This window comes from Nymphaea colorata, chromosome 3, assembly GCF_008831285.2.
Source record: "Nymphaea colorata isolate Beijing-Zhang1983 chromosome 3, ASM883128v2, whole genome shotgun sequence".
Taxonomy (NCBI): domain Eukaryota; kingdom Viridiplantae; phylum Streptophyta; class Magnoliopsida; order Nymphaeales; family Nymphaeaceae; genus Nymphaea; species Nymphaea colorata.
This window is the reverse complement of record NC_045140.1, coordinates 23,848,328-23,867,267: the sequence shown is the minus strand read 5'-3', so window position 1 is coordinate 23,867,267 and position 18,940 is coordinate 23,848,328. Positions and strand designations below refer to the sequence as shown.

Genomic DNA, 18,940 nt, shown 5'->3' with positions numbered 1-18,940 from the left:
ATAGAGAGAAGTTGAATTATAGATTCAAAATTTTGATAGAGACTGAAATATCATTTTTAAAACATTTTATATAGGACAAATGAAATTTTAAAAAATGGACGTGAGTTCAAAAGTGATTCTGATTCAAAAGTTCTACTTGTGGTTAAATCAACCGAAGTTCAACTCAAGTAAATGTTTTTTTGGGTCAATGGTATAAAATTAGGCACGTTTCTAACAATATTTTAAACTTGAGGCTGTTTTCGAGAACTCTTCTTGAACATTCAACGTGGACTCTCCCTCTCTCTCTCTCTCGCGCACTAAGTCAGAGCTGATGAACAAGGAGAAGTCTCTTGCGTGCCCTGCACGAAAGAGCTTTCCAATTCAAGATGTGTGCATGTGGAGGCTTTCCTGCTGCCCAAGGAAGCAAAGCTAGTTATAGAAAAAACACACATGTTGAGGCTTTCCTGCTGCCCTCTTCCATGTTGTTGCATCTTGCACCATGATTTTCTTTTGTTTATTTTTATTTTTTATAAATAAATTTGAATTGTGGTATAACACATAATTCACATTTATTTACCTTTTAATATATTTTTCTTGGAAGGAGTTGTTTGTGAAATTGTTGAAAAAAATGAGGGACTCTTTGTTGTATTTGCCAAAGATGAGGACTTATTTATTATTGGCTCAAAGGCTGGGCATTCCTTTGTAATTTTTTTTGTTTTTCTCCTCTTTAAGAAACAAGAACGTTTTACCAAAACTCCTTGGAGATTATGGTGTTGTATGTTAAGCTTATAGCAACCTTTAATTAAAAAGTGAACCTTTTGTGGATCGGCTAACTCGAATGATTGGTCATTGACTTAGCCAAGTCAAGTTAAGCCACTTGCTCTTCACAGTTTGTCTTCACTCGAGTCAATGTAATTTTTTGACTGGTTACCAATAACTTAAGGCAATTAAGCAAGTATCTAGCAATGTCTATCCTTTAAATTTTTGAAATGTTTTAATCCACAGTTGGTGAGTTTGAGATGGGAAGTCGATAAAAATTTGATCATCAGTTTGATTCACATGAATTCGGCCAGTACATGTTGACTTGAGCATGTTCGGTGCGGATTGATTCTCACTCGAGTGACCAATCACTCGAGTCGATAACTTTTTTTTTTAATATTATTTTATTTATATACATTTTTCATTCTAACCAGATTGGGCTTGGTCTCGAGCTTGGGTTTCAACAATTGGGCTATGACAAATCCTGAGCTCAGCATATCCAACGGGATGCCCAGCCTTAGCTCAAAAGACTTTTTCTTTAGAATTTTACATTGTTGAAGAGACAACCATTAGAAATTAAACTAGCTCCGCTTCACTTGTCAAAGAGAGTTTTCTCTATTATCTGAAAGAACAATGAAATAAAAATAAAAATATAATATATATATATATATATATTAAAGAAAAAATGAGACAAAAACAGAAAGAAAAAAAAAATATTTTCTTGGAAAGGTTTCGGAGTATAAAGTCTCCTTAATCGTCGTCATCCTTCCTTCGTTATCAAACCCGCCACATTAACTCTTGCACGTACTCCACACTTTTTTCGGCGAATGCAATTAGGACAAATCCTCCTTCGTAAAGTCAATAACTACTAAAAGTTGATTGGCAAAAGCAGCCAAATTTGACTAGAAAGATGGGTGTTCCTAGATTGTGACGCGTGAGTTGAAACGTAAACAAAAGAAGTGGTTTAACAAGTTACATATAAGACCCATTTAGCGCTGCACACGAGCCGAGTTTGGCCAGCTTGAATTCGACTCCGCTAAAAAAACTCGAGCTCAAGGCCAGCTTGAACTGAAGTCGAGCTCTTTATAGCAAGCTTGAACTCCACTCGACTACACAAAATGGATGTCGAACTCGACTTGTTTAACTCATTTAACTCGTCTAGGCATTAACTTGTGTAAGCATTAGCTCGTGTAACTTGTGGAACATTTGTTTTTACCTTCAAAGTTAAAACCGGTGATTCAATGAACCGGTTTTGACAATATTTATAAAGTATCAGTGTGATTCAAGTTCATGAAACTCGAACTCGACTCGTTTATCATTTCGAGTATATTTGTAAGCTCGAACTCAGCTTGTTTATAAACGAGTCGAACTCGAGCTAAATTCTTTCGAGCGAGCTTGAATCGAGCCCAACTTGACTTACTCGTTGTGCAGCCCTAGACCCATTTGGTGAACCCAAGAACGTTGCTGTCATTTTGGTGCTAAAAAAAAACCTAACGCAGCGAGTGTTTGATTGTGATCGGGGGTTCTCAGGCTGATTGAAGTTCCAAGAATTTTAGATCCTCGAATCTTAATAACCAAAGTTTTTAAAACTTGTGTTTGCTGCAAAAGCATGCCACATTATTATATCCATATCAAATCCATGGATTTCAAAACCGGAGTAATCAAACACCTCTCCAAAAAAAAAATGCTCTTTGATATATGTAAATTTGGTTTAGCATGTAACACCTTTATTCTCCTTGTAAAAGTTGAGATTCTTTAATTATATTTATTCAGGGATGTCAATAAATTGGATTCCAGTTGAAGTAGACATACTGCTTACCGCTTCTGATATGTTAGAGTGTTCACATATTCTAATACAAATATGGACTTGAATGCAAATACGAACTAAAAAAGTCAAATTAATATATACGCACGGCTCTTAAATTTGAAATTTGATTTGATCTGACTTCAAATCCAACTTTAAAATTTAGAACCGAATCCAAACCACATTATGACATGTTTACAACCAACTTTCAAAATGTTTGGACATTGGGTATAGGAAAAATTCCACTAGCCATAATAATCTTTATTATCCAATCTGATATTTATTTAACATTGGTTCCAAATCCGGATCAGATCTCATTTTCTTGGGCTCAACTTCTACAAACTCGGATTGTTTATTAAATGAGCTGATTTCGGGCCTAAGAATGAGGTATCTAGTTATATGCCAAGCTCTACTAAGTAGGCTCGATTTGTTTGAGCTTAGTTGAGCTGGACTAAGCCTGTTGAGTGTACATATAAAATATGTTTCTTATAGTTAAATTGATGCTTATGTGATATATTAAAAAATGGTATTCTGATCCAAAGCTCATGGTCACACTTTATTTGTTAAAAAAAAAAAATCATTTTTCAAAACATGTCGGCCAGTCAAGAGACTCGTGTTAACAAAGTGAACTAAGTTGCAATCATCAAGAAAAATTGAGAGCCTTCACTTTGCTTATTCTGAAGAAAGAAGAATGATGCTTCTTTTCATTGAACTCTAGAGGTAGAATTGGTATTGGTAGTTAATCGGGTCTGAGTTTCTGCAGCAGAGCCTTTACATGTGATGGGGCCAACTCAACATGATGGGAGAAGTGTCAGTCTTTCTGCTGACTGTGAGTTGGAAACGCAGGACTGTTGCTGTAAATTCTTTTGTCGACTAGAAAGTTTGGAAACTTTCTTTGGGAGGTTTGGACGAGAAGCTCTGCGGCTTCTTTTTCTGGTCTACCATCTTCATATGAGTTCTCTGTCACCTCTTCTCCCTAAGGCAGCATATGAATGCTTGCTTGGTTTCACCATTGATTACATTTTCTCATAGGTGTGCTATGGCTTTTGTTCCCTGATACAGAAATAACCATGAACAGTTAATGTAACACATTGCTCGCCTGTGTCTTTCTGAGAGAAAGCGACAGGAAGTCGTATAGAAGTAACTTACTTTGGACTCATCTTCTTCTTCTGAGTTGTTTAGACTGATTCATTTTTGCGTAGAATGAAACCGAATGGGCCATAGGAGGTTTAGTTTCTAGATTCCTCTGTCCGGTTTATGATAGACAAGCACTGTAATGTGGAAAGACTTGGTGTTCTTGGAGGTCTCAATTGGATCCCAATTGCTTGATTCTCTTCATTCTAGAAGATCGTTTTGGTATGGAATCTCCGCCGAGTGTCGTTCTCACAGAAAGCGTGCGACCAGCAGAGGAGGATCTCCAACTTCAGGGGAGATAAATTCAGATTCGTGAAGTCATGATTATGACATTGATATTTTCAAGGAGAGGAGAAGACAATCTCTTTATCTTCAAACTAATGACTTTGGAGGATTATTGTGTGTTTAATTTGATTCTTATGTAGGAAAGGCACATTTTTGTGCAGTCATAATATATGAGGTTCATGTTTGAACTTTCTGATTTAGCAGCGACAAATAGAAAATGCCAGCCATGCAACGCTGGGACTGTCATTTCTTGGTTTCTTTAAGTGCCTTTAGATCCTAAACTGTGATACTCTTCTCTTCTTAGATTGCTTTAAGTGCCGTCGGATCCTTTCTTGTCATTGTTTCCCTGCTTTGCTTGGTACACAGAAGCACCTGGTTTTGATTTGCATCTTGTGATTCTGAGGACCAACCAAAGATGGAAATTTAAGAGTTCACCATATTGTTTTAGACCTGAGTTGAGGCCACAAAGAAAGCGAGCAGATCATCTGCAAATACCATTTGTTTCATACCCTTGAAAATGGAAAAGGAAACAGAGATAAAAAGGGAACTTCGGTGCACTTATCCTGCAAGAATGAACTCAAAAGCTCAACTGAAGTTTAAAAATGGCTGCATCAAACAAAGCCCAAACAATTTTTATGTTACCCAGAAAGCAAAACAGAGTGCTGAGGCATTTTACATGATAAACTCTAAGCAGCAGGCTATCAATTCTCAGCACTACATTGGACACATTTATCATATAACGAAACTAACAATAAATACTCATTGTTGGTTCATGTAAGTTTCAGATCACGAAACATCAAAGCCCATCCAGGATCAATGTTAGGATCTTGCAAATTTGGATCAGTGAGACCTTGATCACCCATGGGCTTGCTAAGAACCAGGGAAGTTGCAGGATCAAAGTCCATGGCATTCAACCTGTTGCCGCCACTGCCGCCACCTATCAGCAGCGCTGCCGGTGGCTTTACCCCCGCCAATTTTCGATTCTTCTTCCTCACCTTCCCACTCATGCTCATTGGGTCGGGCACTAAGGCCAGTGTAGGAGGCTGACTTTTAAGAAAACCATGGAAATACTCGATAAAATGCCTCTTAGTCTTCTTGATCGCTGCGAGCAGCCTAGACAATAGTTGTGGCCTCCTCCCATGCTCTCTCCTTGCAAGCTTCAGTATCTCCAACCTGTGCTTAGCTACAGAGATGCCGATGCTTTTCAGAAAATCATGGGTGAAGTAGATGACATCTTCTTCTTCGAGCTCATTATATGCCAAAGCGAGGCCATATTCATACACTAAGGTTGGGTCAAGGCTAGTCTTAGACAACCAAGAAAACCAGTCCATTGTTGAGGAAGTATGGTGCAGTACTGGTGTGTGGTCTTCTAGCAATACAATGCAGCAAGACAGGTGAATAAATGGAGATCAGAGGCGCAGAGATGATAGATACCATAGTTGCTTATCCCCCTTGTCCTTAGTGGTTTTCTTGCTTTTGGAATGGTGGGTGGTTGGGATGTGGGCCTTTTGGAGCCAGGGTGATCAAGATGCAGATACAAGCCTTTGAAAGTTATTCTGCGGGAGTGTAGATCTTCAATCACGCCTTATGAAAGGGATGGAGTGGGTTTTTTCTGACTTGGAACTGCATTTCCGAAGTTGCATCCCAAACCAAAATTTTTGGGAGCAAACAGTAGTTTTAGTTGAAGAGAATCAACCTTTCTTTCATCTCTGCTGCTTGAGGAGGTCCTACTTGGGTAGCATGGATAGTGCATACATGATGAGTCTCTGACTAATATAAAAGCTTTACGGGCCACCATCAGCCTCAAACAGATGCCAAGAACATGGTGGCCCTGGTATTTACGCTCAGGAACACGGTGGGGGCCATTTTTCTTTGTCACTGAAGTTTCTTGTTCTTTCGAGTCAGGGTCTCACCGCACCATGATTGCAGGACTTACTGATATGGTTTTTCGCCTTAGGCATGTGATCTTTTACTTTTATCATGTGAATGAATCACTAGGGAAAACCAGTTTCTAGGAAGGCCTAGGACTACGGGCATGGAATTTCTGAACAGAAGAACCTGTAAAATGCAGTAAAGTGCCATTAAGAGATGATAAGCTAGCCTGAACAAGTTTAGTGGCTAATCTTTCTCGAGACAGGCACTCGAGGCTGTCCCTTGGTTCCTCATTGTGTGAGCTAACCATCCAACCATATTAATCTGTCTGCGAACTCGGTAAACATTCATCACCAAACTAAGAATTTCTAAAGAGATCATCACTGCAAGGAATTGCAGAAGGTCTATTATTAGGGAAGATGGTCTACAGCACTGTGTGAAGCATTGGTAGTGGGAAGCATCTTCCGTGTTACGTTGCAATTATCAGATCAGTACCAAAAGGATAATGTGAAGTGATGGCCGACATTCGAACAGGAGATTTCAGAAGAAACAGAATTCATGATCTTCCAGTTACTTGACATGATTTTTGCACACAATTACAGGTCGCAGAATGTAAGACAGAAACATGGGCACATCGGGTGGACTCCAAAGTCGAGCATCTGCTCATAATGCATTTGTCAAGTTGCACCAGTCATGGAGACCACACCTTGTAGACTGACTTGGAGTCGAGATACAGAGACTGGAAATGGAAACTGAGTCTAACTTGATGGAGCCCAATAAAAGCGCCATTTGATAACGGGGAGAGATCAAATACACTTCATCTTTTTTTCTAGTCTCCAATGGCTGCCAGAGAAATTTAAAAGGCTTGCTACCACTAGAAAAATATTTAGGCTGTTTAATATTTTCAAGAAATGCCGGCACTTCACTCTCGCAACCTTACCAACTCTTTCCACGTCTTGATTATGAAGTAGAATGATAGTTTATCGTATCTCCAATCTAAAGGATGGCAACAAACTGTGTTAATTTGTATAATTCTGGATAAGTAATTTTCCTTCCAAAATATCATTTCAGGTGAGTTTGAATGAAGAAAACGAATTTTGCTAAAACTCATTTTTAGCAAAACTTGTTTTTCAAAGGGGAATCATACTAAACCAAGGGGCTGCCCCCAGATTTGGATATATTCCGCCATTAACGGCCGCCCTTTTGGTGTAATTGCTGCATCAGAAAGATCCTGCCGCCTTTCATAATCAGATCTCACAAGGATCTAACATACCATTAAATTAAAGCCTATGATCTCAACTTTTTTATATTCTTTCTTCAAGTTGGACTACTGACAACTTTTTGTTCATACAAAAGTGTTGCATGAGTGGCCCATGATTTTTTCTTACCATCGTAAAACCATGTCTTTTTTCCCCTTTTTTTTAAATTTTTTTAAATATTTGTTTAGGAGAAATTACTTTTTACTTGTTTTTGTGTAAATTTGAGTGGACGTGCATTAAGAGTGTGTTTGATTGATAGCTTTAAATAATGTTTCGAAGGTAAAACAACGTTTATCTCTCACTTTAGTTTGAGTGATAGTTGAAAATAGATTTGTGAAAAAGGTAGTTTTAACAAAATGATTTTTTATTTTAAATTTTTTTGAATCATTAGAAAAAATCGTTTTGGTTTAAATTATTAATTTTTTGTTTTTTTACATTAATTATTAGTTTCTTAAAACTTTAGCCAAAAAAGGCCGATATATCCGTATCGGTAAACGAACCGATACGGTCAGGTGGGGGACAGAGAAAAGAAGAAGCCAAAATTCCCCAGAAGGAAGGAAAGACATGAAAAGAATTTAATTCTTATCCGGTGTGGATGCACGGAATTGAAACCGGGATCAGGGTAGTTTCGTCATTTCGCATCCTTGAGTCAACATCCCCATGTCCTCCTGCCCCCATACAGCTCCCATTCCCCTTTTTCCTTGCTAACGAAATCTCTTGTGTGGACCAAAACAACCGGCGACGGAATTCCCGCTCTCCGTTTCATCGCCAGCCCCTCCTTAAGTCTCCTCCTTGGCCGTAACCACCTCCCTTGAAATCTCCACCCGCCCTCGCTGTCGATTCTGATCTCTTACAGTTTCGATTTTGATCTGTCTTCGACAAAAGAAAATTCGACTTCCTTCTCATCCAATTCGTTGCTTTGGGTGAAAATTTCGTTTCAGAATGTGGCGATGGCGTTCACTCTGCGTCAACTCCAGCAAATCATCGTTTGATTTTGCCATGGGAAACGAACGACGACTTGTCGCTGCGCGTCCTCACCACCTCCAGGCCGCACTTCGTCACTTCTCTTCGTCTGCCGGGGAGCAATCGTCGTCCGCTACTGATGACGGTCAGGGGCTCAATTCCCTCCTGCGATCGTTGTCCGGTGTCGTCCTGGCCGCGAGCGCGGCCGCCTGCTTCTGGCCTTCCCCTGCCGAGTCGTACGCTCGTGCCGATTTGGCCGCGCAGGAAGATACTGGTATTTTTCGGAGGAAGGAACCGAGATATATTTTTGGAGGTTCGTCTATCGTTGTTCGTTCCTTCTGCTCGATTATCTTCCTTCTTTGCCTGTTACGTATTTTCGTTTCTTTTATCAGACAGGTCAGTTTTGATAGATCTGTCTTTCTCTCTATTGATTTCGTGCTTGTGCTACTGTCCTTTTGTTTTTGGTCAATCGCTTTTCGTTCTTTCCCTCCTCCTTTCCCGTTATTTTTGCCTCCTTTGTTCTTCTCATTAATCGTTATTGTTGAATCTTGTCGATCTCTGCTTCTTGAATACAAGGAAACAGGTTCTTGTAGTCTTGTCTTACTAAAATTGGTTTCTTAAAACTTGACAGAACATTTGCGGTTTCACAGCTTCTTGCTTGACGCGTTATACTTGCTTCAAATGCTTCTGTTCAAATAGCAATTGCCAGTCTTAAATGCTGTTACTCTGTTGTATGGTTGCAGAAGCGTACAGGAGGAGAGTCTTCTTTAACTATGAGAAGCGAATAAGGTTGCGAAGTTCTCCTGAAAAGGTGTTCTAAATTACCTTCCTTTCTTCTTTCCTAATTAGGAAACTGGACTTGTGGTGCTAACAGTGGGATTTTATGTTATTTTCTTAAAATTTACAACTGATAATTGGTTGGGTTTCCCACAAGGTTGCATCTGTTCATCGTTCAAGCTTTTCCTCTCTATTCTCCGTTAACGGATCTTTGTCTCAGTTTTTCTTTTTCTTTTTTCTAAGAACATTTTTTATCTATGCTTTCACACAATATACAGATCTAAGTTTCATTTCCATCTCTTGTATAAATGTGTCATTGGTATTAGCTGATGCTTCGTAACAATTACAAATTTCAGGTTTTTGAGTATTTTGCCTCGTACCGAAATTCAAAAGGAGAGTTATTCATGACGCCAGCAGATTTAATGCGTGCAATAGTCCCTGTGTTTCCTCCATCAGAATCAAACATTGTTCGAGAAGGGTTTCTAAGAGGGGAAAGGCCACCTGGAGAGTTACATTGTGCTGCTTCAACATTTTTTATGCTTTTTGATACCAATAATGATGGCCTTATTTCGTTTGCCGAGTAAGTTTCCAATCTGTTGTCTGTTCTGGATGTAATTAGAATTTCAATTCAATTGCAGAATGGTTTATGCGAGGCTTCAATCAACTCTTCAATGGAAGCAGTACTAATGCAAATAAAAAGTTTGTATGTTCGATCATCGTGAGTGCTTAAACAAGGATTCTGTCCGGCAGATGCAAAGCATATTTGTATTTGTGTAATCTCTTTTTCCTTTTAACAGGTACATTTTCTTTGTGACCCTCCTGAGTATTCCAGAGTCAAGCTTTTCTGCAGCATTTAAAATGTTTGACCTGGACAATAACGGGTAAGCACCATGATTGTCATGATTTTCTTCTTTGTCTATTTTATTGCCATTTGACCATTTTCTTTCTAGTATGCATATGAATTTTCTTTTTGTCTATTTTATTGCCATTTGACCTGTTGATTTCTTGTTCAACCTATTTTGGACAGTATGATTCACTTGCACTTCATGGTAAGAAGATAAATAGTTTTCTTAGTTTGAAGGGACATACGGTGTGTGTGTGTGTGCACATATATTTCTGGCTTCCAATTATGCAGAACCTAGTTTCTGTTGAATCTTGGACAAATAAAGTAGCTAAATACCAAAAGAGAACAACTTTGCTGATGGCATCATCCTTCATCAATCTTTTCTTCTTGCAGCAGCCTTTCTCTTTTTTTTTCCTTCTTTTATGGCCCATTTTCCTCCAAAAAGACAAAATATAGAAAAGTATTAGATGCCTATGCAAGATTTGACAAGATCATCTGACTGACCTAGCAACAGAGGTGGATATTACGACTCATTCAAACATGCTTTTTTATTCGATAGTGTTTTTGTTTGGTCCAGATGAGTATTCCACATTTAAGCTTATTGGCTTTATACCAAAATCTTTGTTTCAGCCCTTTGTAACTTGTGCGTGATTGCATTTCTTGCATGCAGAAAGATTGAAAGAGAGGAGTTTAAGAAGGTTATGTCTTTGATGAGATCGTATAACAGACAAGGGATAAAACATAGGGATGGCAAGCGCATTGGGTTGAAAATTGGGGATTCTGTAGAGAATGGTGGCTTGGTGGAGTATTTCTTTGGGAAAGATGGCAACTCTAGCCTCCAACATGAAAAGTTTGTTGGGTTCTTGAGAGACTTGCATGATGAGGTATGCACTTTCTTTTTGTAAGTTAGGTTTAGATTCAACCTTTATCTTGGTTGAATATTGCTGTCCTGTACTTCTGATGATGCTTCATTATGTTGCTTCGAATCCATCACTATATCTTTCATTATATTTCGTGCTTGTGCATGACCTTGTATATAATCTGTTGTACCAAAGCATGAAGAAGCTGCTTGAGACAAGTATTAGTCTTAAAGGATCCTATCCTAATTTTTCAGAAAATAAAATTTTGATTAAGAGAGAATAGTTATGTTCGTGATAAATTTGGCCTATCTTAATTTTTTTTCTTTATTTTCTAAAAATATATAATAACAACTATCTAACTCTCTATCTCTCTCTCTACCCCAAAATCTTACATTTATATTTTAGCTGTTATACTTATAAAGCTGGTTGCTAACTTCATAAGCAAGCCACTAATGGATTCTCATTTTATTGATTCATCGCTTTTGTTTTGTCCTTTCTCTTTTAAATAATTGATTTTCTTTTCCCTTCAAAGATGCACTTTAGTTGTTCTTGCATGTTAATTTATAGTTCTACTTGTGCTTCTTTATGCTTTTCTGCATGCATATGTAAATGTAGATTATCTACGCAGCTATTCCGAGTTGTTTCATATTTGAAGTGTCGAGTTTGTCGCACATCCGACAACATTAAGGACATTGCTTAAATGAGATTCATTGATCTTGTTTATTTTATCAGAAACTGATATAGTTATCATCCTCATGCAATGTTGCAGCTTGGTGTCGATTGAATCAAATTAGTACATAGTCTAGCTTGTATAGAATGACTGGTAGCTAAAACCCTAAAACTATCCATCTTGCATCAAATTAAATAATGTACAGACAGTGATCCTGCTAGATTTTGGTTATTGATCAAAAGGACATTTACTTTTGGAGGTTGCTTTCTAAATTTTTTTTCTTCTGGAACTTTAAAAGAATCCACGTCAGGCATGTGGGGAAGAAAAGAGGTTCTATTTATCATTTCATATGTGATTTGTGGTGGTACGAGCAAAACGTTGATCTTGTACTAACAAAAAATTGCCCCCAATTTCGTGCAGATTATTGGTTTGGAATTTTCTCATTATGATTACAAGTTAAGAGGGAAAATATCAGCTAAAGATTTTGCTCTTTCTATGGTTGCTGCTGCCGACATGAATCACATAAACAGGTTCTTGGATCTGGTAGAACAAATTGACAATGATCCCCATATCAGAGATATCTGGATAACGCTGGAGGTCAGAATTTTATCAAATTTTTGCCCATTGCTGGGCTTTTTCCACATTGTGCTTACATTTTCACAACGTGCAGGAATTCAAGGCCTTTGCAGAACTGCGCAGGCGGATACAGCCACTTGCACTTGCCATATTTAGTTATGGGAAAGTAAATGGTCTATTAACAAAGAAGGATTTCCAAAGAGCTGCATCCCAGGTACTATATTTTCCATATACATCTCTAGGTCATCTGGCTTCTGAAGTTGCTTTTTCTTCGATGTGTGATGTTTAAATGGTTTCTCTCCTGTAGGTTTGTGGTGTCACCATAACAGATGATCTGGTCGATGTGATATTTTATATTTTCGACACAAACAAAGATGGGAATTTGAGCTCCGAGGAATTTTTGGCTGTCTTGCAAAGACGAGAGCAGGATGTTGCAAATCCTACCGGAACAGGGTTTGTTGGCATGCTTTTATGCTGGCTAAACTGTGCAAAGGCGTGCCCCTTTCCACGTATTCTTATGGGGTCTGATGCAGCTTCTTGTTGAGCATCACTGCAAGAGGGTATATGCTCTGAAGCCAAGAAAGGTCCTGCTGCTGTGACATAGGATGAGTTTAACCTAGACTTAGTGATTAGACTACACAGACATGCACGATCATGCAGGTCAGACTTTGTACAGCTGATATAGCAGGTATTGATAAGGTTGCTTACATTAGTTACCTCCTACTACGTTTATCTTCTGCTTCTGTCGGTGCCTGATGTTGATTAACGTTTTGCAGATTTTTCAATAGGAAATAATGATTTGGTCCTCCAGATGAGAAAAATCGCTGGAGATTTTTGTACAGAAAGGAGCTTTGTACACCCATGTATATGCATGTCGATGTTCATGTATATAGCTGACCTCCTTCCAGTTTGGAGACCACGTTTTGGTAGAAAATGTGGAATTCATATGGTTTGTTACGATTTCGTTTTTAAAACAAGTTTAGTGTATTATTAAGTATTTGGGGACTGCTGACTGTCTAAATTATTGTGTAACTGCATATGTCTTGCACTGTGATAAACACCAATGGTTTGTAGAAATTAGAAGCAATGAAAGCGAAACGAAAGCCCCGTTTTAAGTACCAAGCTAATTTGATATTTTTGTTGATCGTGATCTTTCCTGTGATATGTTTTACCAAAGCTGGTTTGAATGTCTTGAATTTAAGTTGTTTTAAATTCGATGTGGTTTTTGTCACTTTTTAGAACCATTTTCAGATAGACACCAGTAACAACTAGTAAGAACGTCTCGAAGAACGAGTGTGTTTTCGCAGATGTATTAGCAATAGTTCCACCTGACGAGAATTTTCTCACTGTAATTTTCTACGTTCCCCGGAAAGCGACAGGTTATGCAATTTCATTTCCAGATTTCTGTTGGCTGTGTTTAAATCTAAAACTTGATAACCTTTCAATTACAAAGATTTATACACGATTCTGGCTTTTCGTGTCAGAAGTTGAACTCGTCTTCCTAATTAAGAAGATTGACATATAATGACAGTTCTTCACGAGAACATAAGCAATCTCTGGACGAATAATGCATGAGTTTATCTCGATTACCGGAGAGAGACGGTCTAGAGAGAGATTAATTTCATATAGCTAATAAATTCGAACATTTTAAAACGAAAAAGAAAAAATGACCATATATATGGCATTCAGTTATCAGGATTACGGGAGATGTCACTCGTCCATGCCGTGAATGGCATCCGACTGTCATGACCGGTTGCTTGCACTCAGGCGGACCCCGTTTCCTCTTTTTCCTTAAGAATTTCATTCTCTACGAACTAATAAATGGACAGCTGAAAAACAAAAGTACGTTAAATCGCAGTTCGCAGCATCGTTAGACGGGAATCAAGAAGACCTGGTACTCTGCTTACATGAACATCCTTCCTTGCAGAGTTACGCCCTGTTTGGAGGGAAAGGAAGGGACGGAAAGGAAAGGGAAGGGAAGAGGAAAGGAAGGGAAAAGAATGGAATGGAAAGGAAAGGAAAGAGGTGATTAAAAAACTTGTTTGGATAGAAAGGAAATGAAAGGAAAGAAAAGACTAAAATCTTTTTTCGTTTTTCCTTTAGACGTGGGTTCTCATGGGTATTATGGGCAAAAAAAACTTTTCATCTTCCTTTTCTTTCCTTTCCCTCTCAATTCGTCCGATTTGGGAGGGATTGAATTTACACTAATCTATTCTTTCCTTTTCCTCCCCTCGCAGCCAAACATACTTTGTCTCTTTCCCTTCCTTTCCCTCCTTTCTAATTAGCCAACCAAACAAAGGAGGGATTGCTCAATCCCTCCCTTTATTACTTTATCCCCATGCATACTCATGTTGGCAGTTCATGACTCCAAGAACCTGTTCTTTGAAGAACCTACAAGTTTTGAGCTTAAAGATTTGTTATTGCAGAAATAAGCACGAGCATGCAGTTTTTTTTTGCTTTTTTATCTCTGTGTAATTACATCTCTGGCACAATAAAGACTGAAACAAGCTCAAGATGGATGAGAACGCTACTTTTTGCTTCTAATACCGAACAAACAATTGAACAACAATGCGATTCGGGCATTTTGGTAGAAACTGTTACATTTCATCCCTTTTTCTGGAGATGGTGTGGTACATCAGCGCTAAAAGGTTATATTGCAACATAAGAAGCTTTCCTTCAATAACATCGAGAAGAACAGCAGGCAAGGCTTGCAGTCAAATGAAAATGGCAAAGAAAAGGAATTCCAGGATAGAGACGTAATCAAATGATTATAAATGATGAAAAAATTCTCGAATCAGGTAATTTACATGTGGTTGAAGCATGAAGCATAGGTATCAGAGGCCACAGACAGCCACAGCTGCATCTATAGCAAAATTGGATTGAGAAGCTATGAGCAACAACTATTGCCCACCGATGGTCCGGTGATTAAATGTCCCTACTCCGACTCCAACGGCTTCTTGTCCTTTCGTTCAGCAAGTTCCAAGACACAGCATGAGCTAACCTGCTGGCTACCTGCAGTATAATAAGTAACCCTACTCCATCGAACCTTCAGAGAAGGTCCTTCAAGATATTTATGTCCCCTTAAAATCCAAAGGAAAAGCCTTACTCGTGGATGATGCGGAAAACCATGTTTGGATCTGCTTTATTTGAGGAATTGCATCTTCAGTGCAATCCCTCTTGAAGGTTAACGGATTCCCTTGAACAGCTTCAAGTGACTAAAGGTTGTCAACGAATTACCAAGCATACTCCAAGTCCACGATGAAATCATGCAGGATTGACGTACCAAGTAATCTGTTCCCTCTGAAGAATTTTGTGTGAATAGAACAAAATCATTTACTTTGCTGTTTGATGCTATAAACATTTCCTACAACTCCTATTATGCTTCCCACCAGTGCCAAAACAAGCATCAGCCATGAAAGCAGCTTCTCACCAGAGGTTAACATCTCTCCCTGCTTATTTAACCTTAATGCTATAAGAGATGGGAAAATAAACCCCAAAGAGAGACCTGTAGTCGCGCCGGTAAACTTAAAAGCAACCCAAATATTTGGTATTATTGTAGACCCCAAGTAGATCAATGCCAACAGAATAGAAGTCAAGATCATGGACCTCTTTCTGCTCTCCACCAAAGGAGCATAGCCCTTGAAGACCAAGGCATCTACCGTTTGCCGGAGAGAAAAATGTATGACTGGAAACACAAGCATCAAGTGGAGGATGTACCCAATTCTAATAATGTAGTTGAGAATCGAACTGTAAGGAATACCAAGATCTTTGTCGAAATTAGTCAGCACATCCGAATCCGTTGCCTCGCCGAATAAAAGATAACCGGAAATTGCAGTTGAAGCATATACTGCAATACACAACAAAGTAGTAATCCTTCCAACCTTATTCATCTTCCCAACAGATCTTCCTTCTAACTCGTTGTAGATTGGCTGAACATTAAAGTGGCAAACATAAGCATTAGTCATGATGGGGATAACAACAAGCAGATCAAGGATAGCCATCTTAGAACCAATATCAGGAAGCAATCTCGGCGCTTCAATTTTGCCTTCTAGGAGCTTGACGAAGGCGATGATGCAAGAAACCACGACGAAAACCACTGCCAGCGCGACGGAAGCTGCCGAAGTCAGGCTCAAGGAATCGATCCTCTGCAGAAAAGAAAGGGGACCCAGCACCAAAATCAACACCATGACTACAACCAGCCTCCTATCGTCCCACCATCCCTCTCTGTTCAACAACTGCTGGAAGATCCCCTCGTGTGCTGCCGAACCCGACAACACGTCCCCCATGATGATCAAGTAAACGATCAGAACGCCTGCATTATTGACGATTATACATATTTCGGAGACTACTCTCGCCGAGTACCCGCAGGCAACTTGGACTATTTCCCCATAGGAAGACACATTCTTAATCACGGAGAACTTCAGCAGAAGCTCTATGCTGATCTCAGACAAAATACCCATCAAAATTATGGCCATGAAACCCAAAACTAGTCCCAAAACTCGCATTGTCGCCGGAAGGGCCATGATACCGGCGCCTATTATTGTCGTTGTCAGGTTAAAAACAGCACCCGGCAAGCCGGATCCTTCCACGACATCCGATGGAACAAGGGGTATAACATCCAAATCGTCATCACCAACGTCGTCTTCTTCTTCCAGGAGCTTGAACGATTTGTAGGCGTCCACGGATCTTGGATTATCAGGAACCCAAGTGCTCACAGATCGGTCTTTTGAGGACGGATCCGGCGACTGCAATTCTATCGAGACATCCCTAGGCAAAGCAGAATACATACTCCCCGTATCCTAAACCACGGGAGGAAGGAAAGTTAAAAATAAACCAGAAATCACTTGGGGCACTCCCTGATATCTACGAACGATGCAACAAAATTGAACTACTAAGAAAGAACACAGATTGAGCAAGAAGAAACAGGATTTCGGTTGTCGGTTACTTGGTACAGAAAGATCTGGTGTTGTGCCTCCCTCCCTCCCTCTCTCTCTCTCTCTCTCGATGTGAGGCGCCGACGGGTAGAGAGGAGGTTGGAGGAGATGACCAAAAGTTCTGGGGGGCGGAGAGGGAAAGGACGTCGAACTATCCTCCGCCCGTACTCCTCGGGGACGAAGTCAGGCACCAATAGAAACGAAACACGGCAACATTTGTTTTCTTGTGTTATATGCGTCATATTTAAAAGGGTAACGCTAATAACAATTTTTAGAAAAAGGGAAGGAGGGGGAGAGAGAAAGCAAAACGATCCCAATCTGTATTGTACCGTGACAGTAAATCTAGAAAGCTTTCCATTTCATTATATATTCAAAGAAGATGATCAGTATTATTTGCATCGTCTACTTAAACCGGTTCCGATCAACTGCTTTCTTCTATTGCTCATTCTAAAAAAAGGAATGACATGTTCCATAAGTTTTGATCATTTTGTTCGACTGCCAGTTCCTTGCGTAATTGAGGCGGTTAATCAAAAGAAATTCAAACGTGGGCATGTTCTTGCCACAACAACAAATGTCCAGCAGATCTTTCATAAAACTTTTGTTTTGTATAAGCCACGAGCAAAAAAGGGTGCCAACAAGAGTTCCTCCCAATCAGGTTAAAACTTCGAATCATGTTTCAACTACCACTCTTGTGCACCAACTTTTTCAATATGTCGTCTTCGTAAGACCTGATTATTGGAGCTTCTTGATCACTCTTAGTTTCATTTTTCTGATGGACAACACCCCTTGGAGTTGGATTTCACTTCAATTCCAAGCAAGCTGAAGCTTACCCATGTCAACACGGCTCTTAGCTGCTAGCTGTTGAGTGGCTATCTTCCTCCTTTGCTTTGTCAGTGTAAGTTCAGGTGACCAGAGGAAATCCCACCACCTAAGTAAAGACCGAAGCCTTGCCTTTTCCTTTCGGAGCATCAAAGTGGTGTCCCGCTATGTTTTAAATTGCATATTAGTACCTTCCTTTTACAATACACAGAGAATTGATACCATGAGAGTTAATTGTATTAAACCCCTCGAAGGTGTAAGTTGAATACATGACGTTCAAAACCATGTTCGGCCACCAACCTTGTTAGGTGCTTTAAGACTAGAAGAACTTGAAAGTCAGTAGCCTGTTGCTATCCCCATAATATGGTGACCTCTTGTTGAGACGCAGATTTCAATACATAATTCCAAATAAATGAAAAGTAAAATGGAAAATGGTATGCTGACAGAGTGGAATTGAGATCTCCTCATCACTTGTGCGTGTTGCTTGGCAGTTTGGACTACACATATGGTGTGACAGAGATGTCCGTTCGCTTTGCCTAACTCCTATGATTTCCTGATGGAAAAAATGAAATGTCAATACCTCCACGTAAGTTGTACAAGGTAAAAAGAGGGAATGCTGTAAGTTAAAATCCCAGTCACTGCCCATTAAAAGATTCATTCAAACGTCCAAAAGCTTAAAAATATCAATTTGTACCAACTAAGTATGGTTTGCATAGGTATATTATAGATAGTGATGACTTCTCTTGTATAATGTTCATGCTTTGCTAAACTAGGATTTGCAACTTTAGTTCAATTGAAACGAGGTCTATACAAATTTAAAGGGGTCTGCAATCTACTTATAAATATTGTCCAGCCGAAATTTGCGGTTCTTATTTACTTTGTGACAGGAAATAGAATGAAGCTAAAACATGCTTCAAGGGGCAAAGTATAGTTGTTTGGTCTAATAGTTGCATTAACAATATAATATGTAAGTTTAATTCTCGTGAATGTTACTTTTCTCGACTGTAAACAGTGACAATAGCAACATCTGGTTAATGGGTATATGATAGGTTTGATTGAGGTCTCCAAGACACTCTAGACCTTGAAGTAGAAGGAAATTGAGGTCTCCAAGACACTCTAGACCTTGAAGTAGAAGGAAATGGAGGGCTTCAGCCTTTGTTCAGGCAACTTTCTTAAGCTAAAAGCAACTTGTAGATTGTGATAAAACTCAGTAACGTTCAAATTAGTATATATAATATTTTTTATATTGTTATAAAAAAAGCTTCATGAATAACTATAAGCTGGGTTTATGTGATGAAAATAAAATAACTTTACTATAAATGTGTTTTTAGGTCCATTTGTTTGTATGAGTCTCTTATCTAGTACCAATAATATAAAAAAACATGAATAATTGTATCAATAGTTT

General features: G+C 39.0%; 3 protein-coding genes across 3 annotated transcripts; 1 reads left to right on the top strand and 2 right to left on the bottom strand.

Moving 5' to 3' along the window:
• Positions 1-4,556: 4,556 nt before the first annotated feature.
• On the bottom strand, positions 4,557-5,598 carry LOC116251242 (uncharacterized). Its single transcript, XM_031625394.2, has one exon. The coding sequence runs from the start codon at positions 5,290-5,292 to the stop codon at positions 4,732-4,734; it is 561 nt and encodes a 186-aa protein (XP_031481254.1). The 5' UTR covers positions 5,293-5,598; the 3' UTR covers positions 4,557-4,731.
• Positions 5,599-7,785: 2,187 nt separating this feature from the next.
• On the top strand, positions 7,786-12,814 carry LOC116251039 (calcium uptake protein, mitochondrial). Its single transcript, XM_031625098.2, has 9 exons — positions 7,786-8,368; positions 8,799-8,866; positions 9,189-9,412; positions 9,630-9,713; positions 10,347-10,560; positions 11,627-11,803; positions 11,877-11,996; positions 12,090-12,470; positions 12,559-12,814. Exons 1-8 carry the CDS (start codon positions 8,035-8,037, stop codon positions 12,324-12,326), a joined length of 1,458 nt encoding a protein of 485 aa, XP_031480958.1. The 5' UTR covers positions 7,786-8,034; the 3' UTR covers positions 12,327-12,470; positions 12,559-12,814.
• Positions 12,815-14,533: 1,719 nt separating this feature from the next.
• On the bottom strand, positions 14,534-16,917 carry LOC116251394 (amino acid transporter AVT6E-like). The gene is made up of 2 exons (XM_031625645.2): positions 16,728-16,917; positions 14,534-16,581 (listed from the first exon to the last, which is right to left on the bottom strand). The coding sequence occupies exon 2, from the start codon at positions 16,567-16,569 to the stop codon at positions 15,112-15,114; it is 1,458 nt and encodes a 485-aa protein (XP_031481505.1). The 5' UTR covers positions 16,570-16,581; positions 16,728-16,917; the 3' UTR covers positions 14,534-15,111.
• Positions 16,918-18,940: the final 2,023 nt, after the last annotated feature.